Consider the following 19,065-nt stretch of genomic DNA (forward strand, 5'->3'; position numbering starts at 1 on the left):
CTCCAACTAGAAACTGTTCAACAGCAGTGTACACACAGCATGTCCCTCAATATTTAACTTCCTAAAGCTAAAAAGCTCACTTTCATCTGTAGTCCTGGGCGGAAGGTTACAGAGATTCAAGATCAGTGGTAGTAAATCAAAACCTTACACTTTGTACACTTGTTCTGCAGCTAAGCATCTAAGAATCTCACCTGTCTGTGCTGTGTATGATTGTGACAATACACTTGATTTGACTTGCATTTCATATAGTGCTTTTATTCAAAGAGCATTACAATCAGCCCATCATTCACCCATTCACACACACACACTCACGCACCAATGGCAGCCACTCATGGTCTAAACATTGGGAGCAATTTGGGCTCCTCTCTCTCTCTCTCTCTCTCTCTCTCTCTCTCTCTCTCTCTCTCTCTCTCTCTCTCTCTCTCTCAGTTTTTTTCTCCTAGTGGCTCGACATCTTTTTAGATCTATGCTCTTCATATATGTTTACAATCTGTCTAGATTCACAAACCGCGTTGGTCAGCTCTGTACTAACAACATATACTGCACGTCTGTCCTCTTCTGTTGCTCCTCTTGAGGTCTCTTCCCTGTAAAAGGCTTTTTTGGGAGTTTTTCCTGATCCGTACAGACTGTGAAGCCCCTCGAGGCACATTTGTGATTCACAATGTACTTTTGTAAAATTAGTAGTGCATCAATGTAACTACCAGGACGCTTAGAAAGTCTCAGCAGCTGGTAACAGAGGACAGGCGCTGTTCAACACTCTATGTTGAATAAAGAAAGTAATTAATAAATAAAAATAATAAGATGGAACAGTCTTACCTCCAGTCTGAACAGTCTGTCTCTGCATTAGAGAGCACATCTGATCCTTCCCACCATTCACTGATTTCAACATGCTCAAAGTGGAACTCCTAAATAGTCTGTTAGCACACATGATAATGGTGATTAAACATACAGTACAGTATGCCAGCCTTTTCGTCTCTTTGTGGGACGTCACACACACACACACCCACACACACACACACATTAAACTGTCCACTGTGTGTGTTCTGTTTGCTTCCAGAAACATCACATCCCACTCCTGTCTGAAGGTTTACCATAGAGACCCAGCGCATGTGTTCAACCGCCACGCCAGGCCGGCCAACGCAGAGGGCCGGGTGAGTCAGCCAAACACTCTTCTGTCTGCAGCCGTCGTTCTGTGCTTTGTATCCCGCAGCGTCGCTACGGCGAACATATGCTCTCAACTTTGTTTCCAACATAAGAAATGCTTCAGAAATGCCGGGTGATTTATAACAGGGACATTATGTATTTATTCAGGAAAGCTGAACAACCAGCCATGTATCTGACTACCTGCTGTAATTACATATCACATTAAAGTGTTATTAATAACAGAAGCATTGGAGTAGTTTATATAAATATATATAAAATCCAATTCTATGGCTTGAAAACAAGAAGCAGAGGTCTTGGGATGTCTAAGCATCAAAGTAGTTTCTCATTATTTCATCATAGTTTTATATTTATCTAAATAACTAACAAGTCAGAAAGAAGTAGTCCTAAACAAGAGGAGGAAAGGCAGTGACCTGCTTCTCACCTCGTCACCTCTAACCTAACCTAACGAGGTTGCTGGAGCCCCCGGTGTCAGCACCCCTGCTGCATCATCACAGTGTTCTGTTTGAAATGAAGGAGCTTTTAATGAGCTGGTATGAACACAGTCTCAGAAGCCCACTGCTAGCAGGGTGAAACCATCTCTTTGGGACCTTCAAACCCCCTGCTGGAAAGGGGGATCGGTGCTGGAATAGATGACAGACGTGGCAAACTCATATTTAAATAGTTCACATCGCACATATGTTTCCTTCTTCTGCTGTTTCATAGAGAAACATGAAGCCCATTGTTCTCAGAGGTCCAGGGCTTTTGTCACAGAGGATTCAAGCTCAGTATGAGCAGAGCTGCTGCTGCTGCTGCTGACAGACTATCGTCTGCAAACATACATTTGTATTGAGGTAAAGACATTATTATTTGATTTGGTGAATACAAAGACATGTACGGTCTTTGATTTAAAGTCTGAATCATACAGATGTCCCATGAGTAGATGTGTAATCCTGCCTCCTGGTGAGTCTCTCATGTTGGTCTGATGGCAGTTCAACATCTTTAGAAAAATTCAATAAATTCACTACTTTAGGGAATGCTTTCCTCTGAAACATTATTATGACATACACAAAGGTCACTGCACGTTGAATTCACAATTGCTAATTTCATACAGCAATTTAGTTTTGACTTCTCTACTTTGTCTCATCTTTCTGAGTCTTGTTCTTGTCCCTTCATCAGAAATGTTCCATGAACACACATGAGAGGATAATGTCTGACATTTATATTCCTGATATTAAACCGGTAGCTCAGGTTGTAGTGAGTCCCAGCTCCTTCTCACATGTCAAAGTCTCCATTTTATTTACCCGAAAAAAAAGGAAGTGACCACAACCAGCCGCAACAATATGCAGATGCTGCAAACACGATGTTGTGTGTGTGTAGAATATGACAGGAAAAAGAAGAAGACAATGCATGAATAAATATTACCCATCACAGAGTATACTGTGGCTCTGCACTGCACATGGCCCCTCTGAACACACAAGGAACACACAAGGAACAAGGCCACAATAAACATGTGGAACATCAGGGATGCGTTGCCTCTGGGCCAATCAGTAAAAACAATGTCCTTGTTTTGATTACAGTCTGACCAGTGAAAGATTCTGGACCTGGCAGTAATGTTGGGTTGGTGAGACAATCACAGTGTTTGGCTAATCTAGTCCTCACTCTCCTGTCAGACTCTTGGAAAGGGGGAGGGTGTTATTTTCTCTGGTAGTTATTAGCTTCTCATCGTGTCATTGAATGACACCAGTAATTCTTGGTTGCATGAAAGGTGACTCATACTCCAAGTCTGTTTCTGCTCCTCATGAGCTTGTTCCAGGGGCGGGCCGTGCATTTTATACCTGGGCCTTCACTGCTGAACTACCACCTTATAACCACATGATGACGCCACAGCTAGGGTTATTATTCGTTTCTTGGACTGTAACTATATAACGTTACGTATTTGTATTAAACCGTTTGGTACGAGGCTTACAAACGTACATAACGTACATAACTTACAAAACGTTTGAATAATACTAGTGCATTTGGAAAATACAGAAGCTTAAATTGTAGGAAATATAATGTTTTCTGCGCTCAGTAGGAGACAACGGTCTGTGTGACCTCTGAACCGGAACAAAAAGAACCACAACAAAAAACAGCTGATGCTCCGCTAGTGTTCCGGGAGGCTAGGCTAACTAGCTTAACGGAAAAACAACAGCAGCAACATGCATTCTGCTACACACTCAAGGGCCATTCAGATATTAGATGTAAAAAAACGAACCAGTTGACTTACCAAATGCTGATCACATCCTCTTTTCTTTGTTGACAAAGATTAATCCCACGGTTAAATCCCAACTCACAAATCCGTTTCTCCTCCATCAGCCATTGAGTGTTAAACAAAGCTAGGTAAAAAAAAAAATCTACACCAAGCAAAATGCAAAAAATATCATAATTTCATTCATATCTTTCAATTTGAACTCTTACTACTCCAACTAAGCCTCTGCTGTTAAGTTTCGTTTCACGACAGTCACGTGCTCGCCCACTGACCAATCACAGCACAGAATCTCACTGCAGCACTGCTGCTAATGCTGACGTAGCTGTAGGCCTGCAGGCCGCTCTGGCGCGTCAAAGAATGTTAAACTAAAGATCTGATTGGTTGAACACTATGCCAATCAACAATATCGTCCCCATTCACTCAAACTGCACATGGATTCACTGGTGAGTCTGCAGGCCTGGGGCCTCTCTTCTACCTAGAGACACAGAGGTGAACTCTGATTGGATAAAAGCTCTACTTAAAACAAGCTGCACTGGAAGCAGAGCAACTGAGGAAGACAGTAGCTGTGCAATGAGAAAATAAGATAATGGGAAAAATATTTTTATAAATTATGATACATGTAGTGTATTTAAGAAAAATTATTCAATTATAAAATAGCTATAACTTTGTGATTCTGTTTAGGCCAGCAGAGAAGGCCTTGCAGGCCCAGACAGCCCGCCACTGCCTTGTTCACAGGAGCCGTCAGAAAGTCTTGTAGGTTATACCGGGCTAGCTATCTTATACGAGGACATAAAGATATGTTGGCATATCAGCATTAAAGCAACCCATAATGCAACATGTTCTTAAGCAAAAATGCTCACTGTTCCACAGGGACTGGCACTCAGTCCATCTACTGCTGTGAAGATGTAAATATCCAGTCCACCAATATGATATTACTGCACTTTTTAAAATATCATATCCAGAAAAGCACAGCTGTTTATGACGCTATGAGACAACTCTGGAAAGTTGAAGTTATCGCCTGTCTTGACAGGTAAACAGTAGAATTACTCAATTCACAATACAAAGTACCAGCCAGGAATGTGTCCCTGCATGAATCTGATAGTGGATGATGTCTCATGATAGCCCTGTATATCTAGCCATCTTCCTTTCACCGTTTGTAGAACAGTTGGTTGGGGCTCATGCGATGGATGTGAGCTGCTGCTGCTGCAGGAGGACTTTGACGATGTCCATGCTTCATGTTCCTCAGAGCTGTCCTGATAACATGTCTCCACTTCCCCTCCATGAGTTTGGGATGTTTATAAAAATGCTTAATTATACACTGCCGCTGTGTTGGCAGTTACTGGGATTATGGGAGCTTTCTGTCAGTGCGGGGGTCTGTTCTGATGCTGTTCTGCTCCCGCTAGTCTAACAGATAAGATGCTGATGGAGGAGGGGCTCCCTCACTGTCCTCTGCCTTCTGTGTATCTCTGCTGGTCACATAGAAAATAACAGCAGACAGAATGTCCTCGTTCATTCCCCCCCATGGGTTTTTTACCACGTTTGGATCGTATACATGCAGATCAGGTGATTTCTGAACATGACTTCATTCTAGTAGAAATAGTTTTATTCAGTCATGGTTTCTCCTTAGTTCTCATCTTTTGCACAGTAGCACCAACACACCTCATTGATTGGTTCTGTGCACGACGAACGTTCACAAGCAGATGTTGTGTGCAGAAAAGAAAGTTCATAATTCATTGCTTATTTGATCGTATTTCAGCTTTGTACGTCTTATGCATTATAAATACCACAGTAACCATCTTTTGTGTATTTAGAGGTTCTACTAGTTCAACATTAAAAAATGGGAAATATCAGCACACAGGCAAGTTTGCATTCTTGACTCAAAGGTAATAAAAGATAATATTCTGAGAAATTCTATCCTTAAATATTACAAATTGACACACATTCAAAACAATCAGTATTACCGTATATCATAAGTGCCAGAAATTGTACTGTGGGTACACAGGCTATCAAACATGAAACATGTTTAGTGCCAGTTGAAAATGAGTACAATACAGTATTTATACTCAACAGTAATAGAATGTTTTTGCTGTACTAAAACTACCCTGAAACTGTTTATATATCACATTAGCACCAGTATAAAACACTCAGTCTAACTCATTTTAAATGATATATTCATGTTTCAAAATACTGTTCAAAACAGCAAATGCTCCATGGAGGGATGGACTGGACATTATAGGTCACATGTTCTATTACAATGTTATTAACGATGGAACTTATTCATCTTATCATCAGCCAAAGATACAAAGTCACTAAATATATGCAGAAAAACACAGAGACATGTTTACATAATGATAACTGTGTGTGTGTGTGTGTGTGTGTGTGTGTGTGTGTGTGTGTGTGTGTGTGTGTGTGTGTGTGTGTGTGTGTGTGTGTGTGTGTGTGTGCGTGCGTGCGTGCGTGCGTGCGTGTGGGAGAGAAGATGCTGCGTGAGAGCTGATTCTCAGTGGGAAGCAGATTTTGTTTTTGTGGGGAATCTGTGTCAGCTCAATTATGTGCTGGAACACTGATGTGATTGACAGCCTGCTCTCCTTGTGTAACTGGTCTGGACGTTACACTGCAGGCTTTATTTTATGTGGGATTTTTCAGACTCCTGGCGGTTTATGTGCTATGACATGTCGGCTCTGTGTAGGTTTAGAAATCAACACCCTTTTTCAAATAACGAGATGGATTTGAGTTGTGGCACCCCCTCAGTCATGCAGGCTGCTGTGCACCTCTCATCTGCACAGCTACCGGGGCTCTGGCTGTGTTCATGCGGAGGTAAGTCACAAACTATATCGCACGCTTTGTACAACGTGTGTTTTTCTGTAGTTTGGAAAAGGAGCTTCACAAAGTCAACAGGTTACAGGACAAACAGATCCGTGTCTGGTTAGATTTTGGGTGGAACCTGTTGTGGAATATTTCTATGTAGATGCGGGATAAGAGTTGATTAAATAAACAGAGTCTGATAAATGCTCAAAGTAGTGTCAATTTAATGCTTGCAAGCAGGAGAGTGGACACAGACACGTATCTCAGTGAACTGTGCAAACCACTGTCAAAGAAATACAAGGCACATCATGTTTTATGCATACAAAAGGTCACGCCTCCAGTTACCTCGTGAAAAGAGGGGAGTATAGGGTCTCTGGACATGGGTTGATTTGTTTCTGCTCCTTATCTGTTATCTCCAGGTGCGATCAACTGGGGGTCAGTTCATGCAGAAACAGGAAACAATGGTTCCCTGTTTCTCCTTTTAGTGTTCATGTAAACATCAACACTGGAAAACCGGACCTAGGTTTTATGACCTGATTCACCTCTGTAGGAATGCAGTGTTTATCTGCATCTCGTACCTTCCCCTCAGTAGAACACCCATCTTCCAAAACATCCCAATATACTAGAATATATTTTACCATTACATTCCACTCTTTTGATTACATTATAATCACACAATATTACAAAAATATATCTCAAGGACATTTCAAAAACATCAAATGTATTATCCCAAAACATAGTTTCAAACATCATCATGTGAGACGTCTGAAAAAAGGTGTTTTTGTGAGATAAAAGATCATCTGTGATGTAGCAAACTAGATATGTGTATGGCTTTAAAATATCGAACACAACTGTTGTTGTGGATGTGTATAACCCCCATTATTAGAACACACATAAAAAATGATACAAAACAAACAATAAACACGTTTTACACCATCGTCATCTCATTCTGTTTTCGAGTTAGAGTCTGAGTCTGAGTTTTAGTTTGAGTCTGATGAAGTACCTTTCATGTAATCGAAGTCATCTCTGCTGCATAATCATTAGACGCATTGATGTCAATTCTTCGTGAATACCTTTAACTGCTAACAACGTCGATGCATACTCAGCGTCATTCTAGAGCATACATAGCAATTTGAGTAATTCCCTGCATTTGCAACATGCTTTGCATAGCGTCACCACATATTGGATGAAAAAAATGTGTGTCCGTCAGATAACCACAATTGTTGTGTTTCCAACAATGCTGCGTCTATGTCGACTAGAGTCGTGGGGTGATGTCGTCTGTGTCCGTCACGTCGATGGAATCGGACAGAGTGATGTTACTGGCATAGTATTTACGTGCTGCTTCAATCTCCCATAATACAAAAAGAAAAAATAACCATTAATGCAAACAGAGATCTTATACAGAAAAAAAACTTGTGTCCTCCTACTCTCTGTAGAGGACTCCATGGTCTGCATACATCCCCCTCTCATTGATTTGTATTACTTTATGGCGGTGTCATTAATTCTCTGGTTTCTCTCACAGTGCACAATACATTCAGTAACTCCTTTTAGTTTAAACCTTCTACAAGTAAACATATTGTAACACATCATTTCCATGCTAGGAGCGCTTTAAAACTTAAATCCCTCACAATTCCCCCCTTTCTCACTGTTCACAGTGAGAATATTAAACAGTTGTATCCATCAATGCATCATCTACTCATAACTGGTTGCCCTGTATATCTGTTTCAATAACTGTCAATCAATCTCTGCAGGAATCCACTTGAACATCTGCATTAACAATTCTTCAGGCTAATACATTCAAAAGCATTTCTAACAGTTCTCGTGTAGCATTTCTAAAATAAGTACAAGCTGTGTAGGGAAAAGGATCATTCTTTACACATAGTTGTCATCATAATGTGTAAGCAGAATAGGTGTTAGAATTGACATGGTAAAAACAGTAGACAACACATCATGCCTCTAAGGCCACATAGTTCCAACGTTGGTGAATTTGCTTTTCACTCGTGTCAATTTAGCGATACATCAAAACTATAACCTGCATAGTACAGTTACCAAAGTAAAAGTATAAGATTCAATCTCCTTCCATGTCCTATCTTCTATATTCCTAAAGTCCTATGACTGAGTTAGAAGACTTGGATTTTGGCCCTAATCTTTTAATTCAAAGGTTGCGATTTTTCATGACGTTACCAAATACAAAATGTGGATCTATCTTTACAACAAAATCAAAAATGACAGACAAAATTCCAAAATGACATTACATTATCCCCCCTTTGGCACGCTATCTCTGCTGTAAACTAATTTAGCGTAACAATGGAAGCGATCATGTCAATTGTCTAGGCTTATTCATTCATAATTTCATAATAATTGAGTATCACAAGTAAGGAGTGTTTCTGCAGGCACACTTAAGGCACAATTCTACAGGCTTCAGCTGTAGAAATTCCTGTTCAAGAGAAACAAATCTGTTATGCATCTCTCAATCTTTATTACTGTAGTTTATCAGGATCGTCTGTGCTTCTGCAGTCAGTGTATTGAGTCTGACTTGCTGCAGGTCAGACATCACAGCATTCCTCGGCCTCGTGACAGAACATCTCCCCCTCTTACAACTCAGATTGTGTGGGAGACAGAGAAACAGAGACACAGCAGTACTTTTGTCCAATAAACTCATTATAACCATTATAACATAACCTTTCCACTTCTCTAAGTCATACTTCTTCTAAACTTCCTCTAGTTCACATAACATATGTGCTGTGCAGTGAAGTGAATCAGCCTGCATGTGACATTCTACACATCTATACCTTAATAGTTAACATGACTTGTTTTACCTTTCCAAATCCTTCAATTTCATTCGAATACATCTGATGTGAGTGTTTGTCTAGTTTCTAATGAGTGTATTAAATGTACGAGTTTGTCATTTAAGAATCTAAAGTTAACTCACCCTCTGTGTTGTATTGTGTGCATCACCATCACTAGGGGTCCACTCCGCTTGCCTGCTGCACCCCCCCAGTCTGATTGCTGATTGTCGATCCCTTCACCCACTCCTTGTTCATGGAGGATGAGCAGCCTCTTCTTTGATGTTCAAGCTGCCACTTTTATGGCACCCAAAGTCTTCAGTTGGTGTGTGTCAAAGTCTCAAAGTCTCTGCCCCCCCCTTTCAGCTTCCTCTCATGGCCTCTCACCTTATCAGCTGAGCATCCTTGCATCTGTGCTGATGAAACTTCTCTGTCCATGTCACACAATTCTCCTGTGTGATGTTTTCCAGGCTCATGGATGGCGGAAAGCCTTCAGTCAGGGCTGACACTGTAGATCTTGAATGAGTCTCGTTCATCTTCTTCATCCTCGGCATGTTGAGTGGTGTCGTTCATGTTGTTTGTGGGTGAGGAGCATACGGCAGCGAAGTGGAATCCCAGATCAGGATTCACTCGACCATGTACCTCGACTAAAAACAAACAAACAAAACAAAAACTACCCAAAGTTCAGCAGTAAATGTTAGAATACATCTTCACTCATCTGTAGTTGGCTACAATGTTGTGATAAAATTAAAAAATGACAATCCAATTCTTAGATTTCTGTGTGTGTGTGTGTGTGTGTTTGTCTCACCACTGCATTCGTCTCTCTCCACCTATGCTTTCCAGTCTGCTTTAACGGTTTACATTTCTTTCTTTCCCTCTTGGACATCAATTTACTTCTATCTGCTTCACCTTTTTCTCTGCTCCAAGCACACTCCAAGTTGATCTCATTTTTCTTAGGCAAAAACTGCCTTTTCAAGGAACCCCAATTTGATCCATCCTTCCAATTATTTGTCTGATTATCAAAACATTATTATGTATATTACCAAAAATATTCTGTCCCTATTCAGTGCACTTTTAAATCCCAATTTAACTAAAAAAACAAACAAACAAACAAACAAAATCAAAAACCAAAACTCAAAATAAACAAAACCCAAAAGAAACAAAACCCATTTTTTATCAGAGTCAATTTTCCAAATTTCAGTATCTCACCGGATGTTTAAAAGTGTAATACCCAAAACAAGATACATTGAGGAAAGAAGTTTGTCTTTTCTCTGCAGTCATTCATCACTGTGGTACCACATTCCAAACATTCCAAACAGTGTTTCCTCTTTTAACCACTTTTCACACTGCTCACACTTTTTCAGGCACAGACCATTGTCTCTCCTCACACAACATTTATCCGACGTCTTCAAACTTACACCAATTATTCCAAATATAAACTAGTTCGGGCCGTACCCGATATTTTCTTAATAATCTCTTTTATCTATTTATTTAAGGTAAGCACTGGAGCAGGCCTTTAGCTCTCAGCTTCAAACAATTCATTCACACCTTACGTTACCAGTTTGCTGCGGTCTCTCCCTCTTTCCCAGGCTTTCAGAGATGCTGACCACTCGATACCTTCACTAAGTTTTCCTATGAACTAACTACACAGATTTTATTAAAAAGGTTCTGTTTACCTGTTCGTCTTTGGGCCCAGAAGGTATCTAGTGTCAACAAACTCGTCCAGTCCGTGTTCGAGGTCTAATATCATGTCATTCCACATTCACATTCCTTTTCCCATTGAACCAGACATTTCTGGTTTTTCTCTATTTTTTCTAATTCTGTGACTTTGATATTCTTTTTACTTTTCTTTATTTATTTATTTATTTTTTTTTTTTTCACTCCGTAACATCTTCAATTTAGCGGGACTAAATGACCCATTGTCAGGGAACCCAAAATCCCTTGACCAGTAACCCAAACATGCCACACTATTTTCGCCATACTTCAGCTTCATCGTCTCGACTAATGGACCCGCAGGCTCCTCACATTTACTGTCATTTCCACCCATTATTCAGGCGTGGTTTATTTCAATACAGTCGTCACCGTAAGGCGTAGTTTCTTTACCAAAGGAAAAACGTTGCAAAAACCTTATTCAAAGTTCACGTATAATTATTACTTTATCACGATTCTTGTCCAAGAAAGTGTCAGACTCACGCTTGGATAAATGTAATTGACGATTCTTACTTCAAACCTATTAGTAGTCAAGCGATCTGTGTCACGATCTCAAAATGTTTCTCTTTTGAGTCAAAATCTGTTATCGTGTTTTCCACAATCCTATTTTCTACGAAATGTGAGAGACGATGCTTCAGAAATACAGAAACAACTGTAACACTATTAGAACAATGGTCAAACACAATTGTACACCACAAATAAGACACACTACCTGAGCATTCATCTGTTCCGTACTATACGTCTTACGTATTTACTTTTTACTATTTTACTGGAATTAAAAACGTCTTACCCGATCTTTGTAGAAATTAAATTCTTTTTCGTTGGATACGCGTGACGTCAACCAGGTCTCCTGGGATGCGCCGGTTCTCTCTCTCTGGTCTAAAGAGGTATGAGACGAGATCAACTGTTTGTTAGATCCCGGAACGGCCGTTCTCCGGACGGTCTCCTGGAGCCTGGCGGACGGTCAGCGTATCCCACTTCTGACACCAAGTTGTTGTGGAATATTTCTATGTAGATGCGGGATAAGAGTTGATTAAATAAACAGAGTCTGATAAATGCTCAAAGTAGTGTCAATTTAATGCTTGCAAGCAGGAGAGTGGACACACAGACACGTATCTCAGTGAACTGTGCAAACCACTGTCAAAGAAATACAAGGCACATCATGTTTTATGCATACAAAAGGTCACGCCTCCAGTTACCTCGTGAAAAGAGGGGAGTATAGGGTCTCTGGACATGGGTTGATTTGTTTCTGCTCCTTATCTGTTATCTCCAGGTGCGATCAACTGGGGGTCAGTTCATGCAGAAACAGGAAACAATGGTTCCCTGTTTCTCCTTTTAGTGTTCATGTAAACATCAACACTGGAAAACAGGACCTAGGTTTTATGACCTGATTCACCTCTGTAGGAATGCAGTGTTTATCTGCATCTCGTACCTTCCCCTCAGTAGAACACCCATCTTCCAAAACATCCCAATATACTAGAATATATTTTACCATTACAAACCTCTAGAATAAGTGTGTATTGTGTGCTAATCTTGACTGATGTCAATTTTCATTGTTGACTTCCCACTGTACTGTGTTCATTTGGTTTACAGCTGGTTGAGTTGAGTCTGACACAAAAAGCAATGGTTTGTCCATCTGAGAAGTCAGTCTGCTGTTGGTGTCTGCACTTAAACTCACCAACCACGTTGGGCTCAGTCACGGAAATGGAATCTTTGCTTCAAGAAGAAAACGATAACTGGGACTTTTTTTGGGGCAGAATACATATTTATCATTGGTTGGTAAACAGAATTATTAGTTGTGCATGTTTGTTTCAACTCCTAAGTCTTTTTCTTCATGCCTCTTAGGGCAGGCTGTGCTTTGTGTGAAGAGATTTTCATTGGTGATGATGATACTGTCTGCGGTGACATTGCATACCTTTTGTAAACTATGACTGTGTGATATTCATATGCAAAACAATAATTAACACTAACTGGGACTAAATGTAGCCAAGCTATCAAACAAACAGCAGTAACAATTCTCGGCAAACTCCACAGGCTAACGAGCTAACGAGCTAACGGGCTAACACGCAGGCTGTATGACAGCTGGCTGAGTCCAGTATTCAGGTTTATGGTAGCAGGCGGTCTCAGCAGTGAGCGCCAGCTGCACTCTTAAAGCTGAACTTTGTTAGCTTAAGTCCTCCTCATGCACACGTTTTATTTGTTGTAATTCTATGCATTTAGGTATTTTTCATTTCATAGCATAAAGAGACGTGTTGCCTTTGGGAAAGTGTTGGTTCAGTGTAACACACTGTCAGTGTTTAAAATCATACTTATTTTGATTGTGAAAATAGTTACCCAAAGATGTGACATTCAGTCCCCAGCAGGAGGACAGTGTGTGTCTTTGACACTTGCATTACTGGCATATCAGGCACACGTTAATATGAAAGAGACAAGAATTCAACTTTTTCTTTTACCGATGTAGATTCTAGTGACCGTTAAAGTCGTTAAAGATAAGTACAGATATTTGTGTTGTTATAAAATATAGTTTTGATAGTTAAAATCAATAATTTTTTTGTTCAGTAAGGAGATACATAGGACTCCTTCATCATTAGTAGCATACTTTTTGGAGGTAAAAGGTTTTCTATTATACTTTTTATGCATGAATTGGTGACTTAACCCCAAGTTGTGTGTATGAATGGGTGTGAATGATTAGCTCGTCCTGATGGACAGATGGCACCTTGCATGGTCGCCCCTGCAATCAGTGTATGAATGAGTGTGAATGGGTGAATGATGACATTAAAGCGCTTGAGTGTAGTCAGAAGACTAGAAAAGCTCTATACAAGTACAGTCTATTTACCATTCGCCATTTACTTTGCCAGAGATAAAAAAAAATCTTTGTCACCATTTTTATTTTTTATTTATTTTTTTTTTTTGTGTTTGCATATCTGATTACACTCTTAAACATTATTCCATTTATATGGCTGACAGTGAGTTTGGAAACATGTAAAAACTGAATAGGTGGGAGCTTTAGTGTTGTGTTGGAGAGTGTATGGCTGTGGCTATGTTTGGCGTGTGTGTGTGTGTGTGTGTGTGTGTGTGTGTGTGTGTGTGTGTGTGTGTGTGTGTGTGTGTGTAGGTGTGTGTGTGTGTGTGTGTGTGTGTGTAACTTTCCATCTGTTAGTTGACCGATTGTTGAAGATGGATTTGACTGATGGAAACACCCTGATATGTGATTATCTGCTATTCACTAATGAAATGTGTGCATGATGACCCCAGTTGTATCAACAACATTTAAATTCTTCTCTTTGTGGATTTTCCAGAGTAGAGCTGCAGAGCATACAGCATGTTAAGCTTGATTTAAATGGGACGGAGTGAATGCCATCTAAGATTGGGCTCTATTCTCCTGAGTCGCATGTGTGTCGTGATGTTGCTGTGTGTAACACGGAGAGAAAGAAATGCTTGTTAACTTGATTAATGGTGGGAACCCGAGAGAAGGACAGACACAGTGACACTGTTGGAGGCCAAACTTCAGAAAGACCTCGAGCTAAAGTGGAAACGTTTACAGTACCATCCAGAGCCATAATGAATGGATTTAATGGAGTTCAGTCATTCACTACAGTGATTGATTGAGTGTAGTGCAGTACAGTCCGTACTGTGAATGTAACGGCACAAATGGTTTTATTCATTTATATCAGAAAAACACTGAAATCACCTTGACACAAGTATTGGTAGGTAAAGCCACAGCTGGATTCTTCTCTGCAGACCCTCTCCAGCTCTGTCAGGTCTTTCAGTGGTCTCCAGATGTTTGACTGGGTTCAGATCCGGGCTCTGGCCGGGCCACTCGAGGCCATTCACTGTTGTCTCCTGGCTGTGTGCTGTGGGTCATTGTCCTGTTGGAAGATGAACCCAGTGTGAGCTTTTGAGGCTTGCTAAATACTCGCCCGCGATGATGTGAATTTGCAACAGTTGGAACACTGCGGAATAAGTGTTGCAACTGTTCCAGTTCCAGGTCAGAATAGATTTGTGTCAGCTCGCTCTTCATAAAATAATGATAGATTAAAGCTAAGCTTTGTTTGTGTCAAAGCTGACCGCTGACAGCATCGTCCAAAGCCACCTGCACACATACAAACTACTGCTGTGGTGCTGATGGGAACCACAGCGCTGATGTTGGGGATGAAGGTGCTGATGATGTGGACGGCAGAGCGCTGAGTGCCATCAGGAGTCTTTGAGGGGATGGACCTTCAGCTTCACGAGACCTTCTGCCAGTGTTTCTCCTCACCTGGCCGGGTCCCACGGCTGTATGACCATGTGTGCAGAGGTCTCCCTCCACTGCTAACACTTACCTACTGACCCAACTTCAGACTTAAATACTTAATTACACCAAAAAAACTGTGGATTTCACTAAATATATATATATATATATATATATATATATATATATGATATCTTTCCGTTGTTTTGTTTTCAGATGTGAGTCCAAGAACAGAAGATGTTGTATGTTTTACAGACTTTAAAGCCCATTTATGATTTTTTAATATTGAGCTATTGAAATGAAATTGAATGAATTGAAGTGAAACACAGTACTCTCAGCCCAGATACTCTTAACTTAACACCCAGAGTGCCTCACAAAGCAAGAGAACAAATAAATGAAGAAATAAAAGACAACAATACAATAGACACAGTAACAATTACAACAATTAACAATGAAATAATGAAGTCACTAAAATAGATAGAATAGATGGAGATAGTATGAAAACCAATGATTACGGCTGAAAAAGTAAGTAAATAAATGACAAGGCACCTTAAGTAAAAGCCAGGCTAAAGAAATAAGTCTTCAGGTCCACAGATGATGATGATTATACACTGACACACTTTCACTTTAGTCATATTTTGAATGCAGGACTTTTATATATGTCTTTTTTTTTAATCGTGGTATTATTACTTTCACTTCAGTAAAAGATCTCAGTACTTCTTCCACCACTGGCATTAATCAATGACACTGGCTTGGTCAGTCCCTCCCATCTGCACTTTCATTGTCTTTCCCCCCCACCAGCCTCCTCCTCTCTCCCCTCATATTGCTCTTTACAATAATCAGCTATGGACCGCTTCATTTTTGGAACACGGTAAAGAGCTAAATGCAACGTGAATGCGTATAACGTTTCATTAATACCAACCCGTTCACGTATAAAGAGATCGGCACATGCACGTGATACCAGTGCGTGGAGCGAGGGAGCAGACCCGGTGAGCATTCAGCTGTGATGAGCGCTGGCTCGGCCCTGCCTACGCCCTCCTAACTGCTCAAAGCCCGTTCGTGAACGTGACTTTTGAGACTTTTGGAGGCGTTGATGGAATACACAGTGGCTGATGTCTCCGCTCCACAGTGATCATCATGCACTTGCATGAATGCGACCGCGTGAAGTTGTATGGTTTGCAGTTTGCTGTGGTGATCGCTGTAACTTGACTGCAAAGTCTCAAATATATTGGTTGTTTTTACAGAAAGTATTAACCTTTTTCTAAAGTCTTACATCTAAAGGGAGGGTTTGATATGCTACTGTAGTTACTACTCACAGGTATCCAAATTGTGTGGTTTAACCGTGGCAGTCTCAACAGGGAAGTTTTTAATATACGGGAAGGGTCAAGTGAGCACATAGAGGTATTTAACTCAGAGACCACCTTTCTAATCACCTCTCTGTCCACCAGGGTAAAAGAGTTCAAGGTGTATCGACATGTATTAGTGCTTTCAAGTACATTATACAGCCTGGTCTGATATATAACTATTCTGAGTGTTAGTGTTTGAGAAAAATCACGGGACATGTAGAAGTGGGATTTATCATCACTGTCAATGCTTGTAAAGAAGAACCTCAGATTGTTTTTGTGAAGATAAGTGAGCCTGTCTGGCATGTCACCGTGCCTTCTTCTATCCTGGGAGGTGGTGACAGAGAACGTTATAGTGCATCTGGAGTTTACTTTTCCTTCATCTTCTCGTTTTTAAACTCATGTACTAGGGAGTCAACAGATGAATTGACAGTTTGTACGGACAATCTATTCATATGCACAATGAAACCTTCAGCCCCTTGAGGTGTGAAGTCTTTTCTTTACAGTGAGTTCAGCATGAGCCTGAGGAATGAGTACACACTAGTACATCATTCCAAAAACACAGTCTGACATCTTTTGGCATCTTTTGACTTTTCGAGATTTCCAAATAAAGAGCTGTTTGAGTTTCAGTAACAGCAGAACAAGAGTGTGATGAGGATACTCGTGCTCATTGCTTCTGGTGGAATGGTTGATAGCGCTCCGTGATGGCAGAACCTGATATGTAAAACAGGCTTAGTGGGACCACACTAAGCCTGTTTTGAAAGAAATGCAACACGTTTAGGCCTGTTTACTGGCACAATGGGCCTGTTGATAGAGAGTGGCTGGATCACAAATGACGTTCTGCTATACAGTAATGATACGCAAACTAACATTTGCCCTTATACAACTAGGTAATGGCCGGGAAGACATTACGTTAAAGAAAACAAGCGGTTGTGAAGTTTCCACATCAGCAGCATGTGAACTGGCTGTTCCTGGGTCAGCTTGCCAGTCAGAGTCTGCCAGCTTGTTTGTCAGAGCTGTTTGAAGTCAATTTGATCTCACACATGTTGATTCACTGTCTTCATGAGAGCATTTTGACACTTGGAGGGCTTCCCACAGTGTGTGCACAACTTTCACACACACACACACACACACACACACACACACACACACACCTGCATGCCTACACAGGGCTTCACTGTAAAAGCAGTTTTTCCTGCACTGGGTTTGTTTTGGTGTCTGTTGACATGCCTGTAGTTTCCTCATCTCATGCACACCTAGCAGACGTCACATTAAAGCAAGCTTTCCCTCAGTTGCCACAAATGTACATGCACCAATACAAATACTGTTGCTTTTTTGATTCTCTGTCCACAGGCTGAGATTAAGTCTTCTGAGGCTGTTCTTTTGAGAGGGTCAACATGTACAATAAGTGCATGACATGTGCATTCCTGGCTACTTTTTCTAATCTGTAATGTTTGTATCAGATAATAACAAACACTCCTTTCTCTGCTGCTGCTTTAAGACCAGGTAGAAACGGGAAGTTTGCCGACTGTAAAACCGAACCAAAGTGATGCACTTTGTAAAGCTGAGGGAAGCTCATCGCGATGACTCGACACATTACGCAAAGTCATGTGATCCATGGTTCATGGGGAAGAGTGATTGGTGCAGCTTTGAAATGGAATTTAAAGTAGTTCCAATAAAAAAACAACAAACGCAGAGCGACAGCATCAGCTTCATCCCAATGCCCCCAACACATCATGTATTTAGGTTGAAGTGACAAAGCCCTCTGGGAGCTGTAGTAAATATGATGGGAGCAGAGGACGACGTCATCATAGAGCGACAGAGTCCACGTAGAGAGGTCGGGATGGATGGGTCAACAAGACATCAGGCTTTCACACAGCAGACCTACAGACAGTCAATCATGCTTTTATTTTTTTTACCATAACCATGTGGTTATTATTGTTTCCATGACAAGGTTGTACAGTCCAGCACTACGTTTGTCTGTGGACATGTGGAAATGAACCCTTCAATCAGCATATTGTCTGAACAATGATATTGACACTATGTCTGTTCCTTGCAGATCTCCAAAGAGGTGTTGTACAGCAGTCACAGTCCGGTCCACACCGCGGCGTCTGGCCGCAGCACCCTGCACAGCCTGCAGGGCTCCATGTCCCCACCCATGGTCCGCTCCATGCCCTCGTCCCCCTCCAGGATGGCGTACGGTGGGGGGAGCACAGCGGGGAGGACGGGGATGGTGGATCCGGGCAGCGCCACATTACCACGGGAACGCCTGTCAGGGGTGGGCCGATCCAGCTCCCTCTGCACCAGCAGCAGTTCTATACTGGAGAGGAGAGACGTGAGGCCTGGTGAGAAACCTGCAGGGGGAGAACCTGTTTGATTCATAATCGCTAGCTGACAAGACGCAGTGCGTCTCCATGCTCATCTGACGGGACCTCTGGACTGTCATGGCATGGCGGAGCCTGATACAAGCAACACTTGTTGAAAACGTTCATATGCACAACTAGATACTGATTCAGGAGGCTTATTTCATAGGCCCGACACATAGCTACAGAGTGTCAAAGGGGAATCAGTACTTTATTGCTGTTTCGACATAGTTGAAAGGAATTTGGTTTGCTGAGCTCGCACAGAACAAGAACCCGAACCCCACCTCACATGCACGGACAAGGACATAAAAGGAAATAAAGTGATAAATAATGAAAGAAAGCATCTTATTTATAGCTAAATTTGATGCGGTGTATCCCATAATGTCCAGATATTCCCCGTCTCGGCCGAGGTGTTTCCATACCACTCATTTACTTT

At 41.2% G+C, this 19,065-nt stretch overlaps 1 protein-coding gene across 2 annotated transcripts in view; it reads left to right on the plus strand.

The window, feature by feature from the left end:
• LOC306706352 (sickle tail protein homolog) overlaps nucleotides 1-19,065 on the plus strand; it is a 56,859-nt gene that overhangs the window by 12,645 nt on the left and 25,149 nt on the right. For both annotated transcript variants that reach the window (XM_079173393.1, XM_079173394.1), the window contains exons 4-5: nucleotides 1,058-1,151; nucleotides 18,326-18,611. In XM_079173393.1, the coding sequence (XP_079029519.1) occupies nucleotides 1,058-1,151; nucleotides 18,326-18,611 (380 nt within the window). The remainder of the gene's footprint in view (nucleotides 1-1,057; nucleotides 1,152-18,325; nucleotides 18,612-19,065) is intronic.

Source organism: Pholis gunnellus (genome assembly GCF_910591455.1).
Source record: "Pholis gunnellus genome assembly, chromosome: 14".
Classification (NCBI taxonomy): Eukaryota; Metazoa; Chordata; class Actinopteri; order Perciformes; family Pholidae; genus Pholis; species Pholis gunnellus.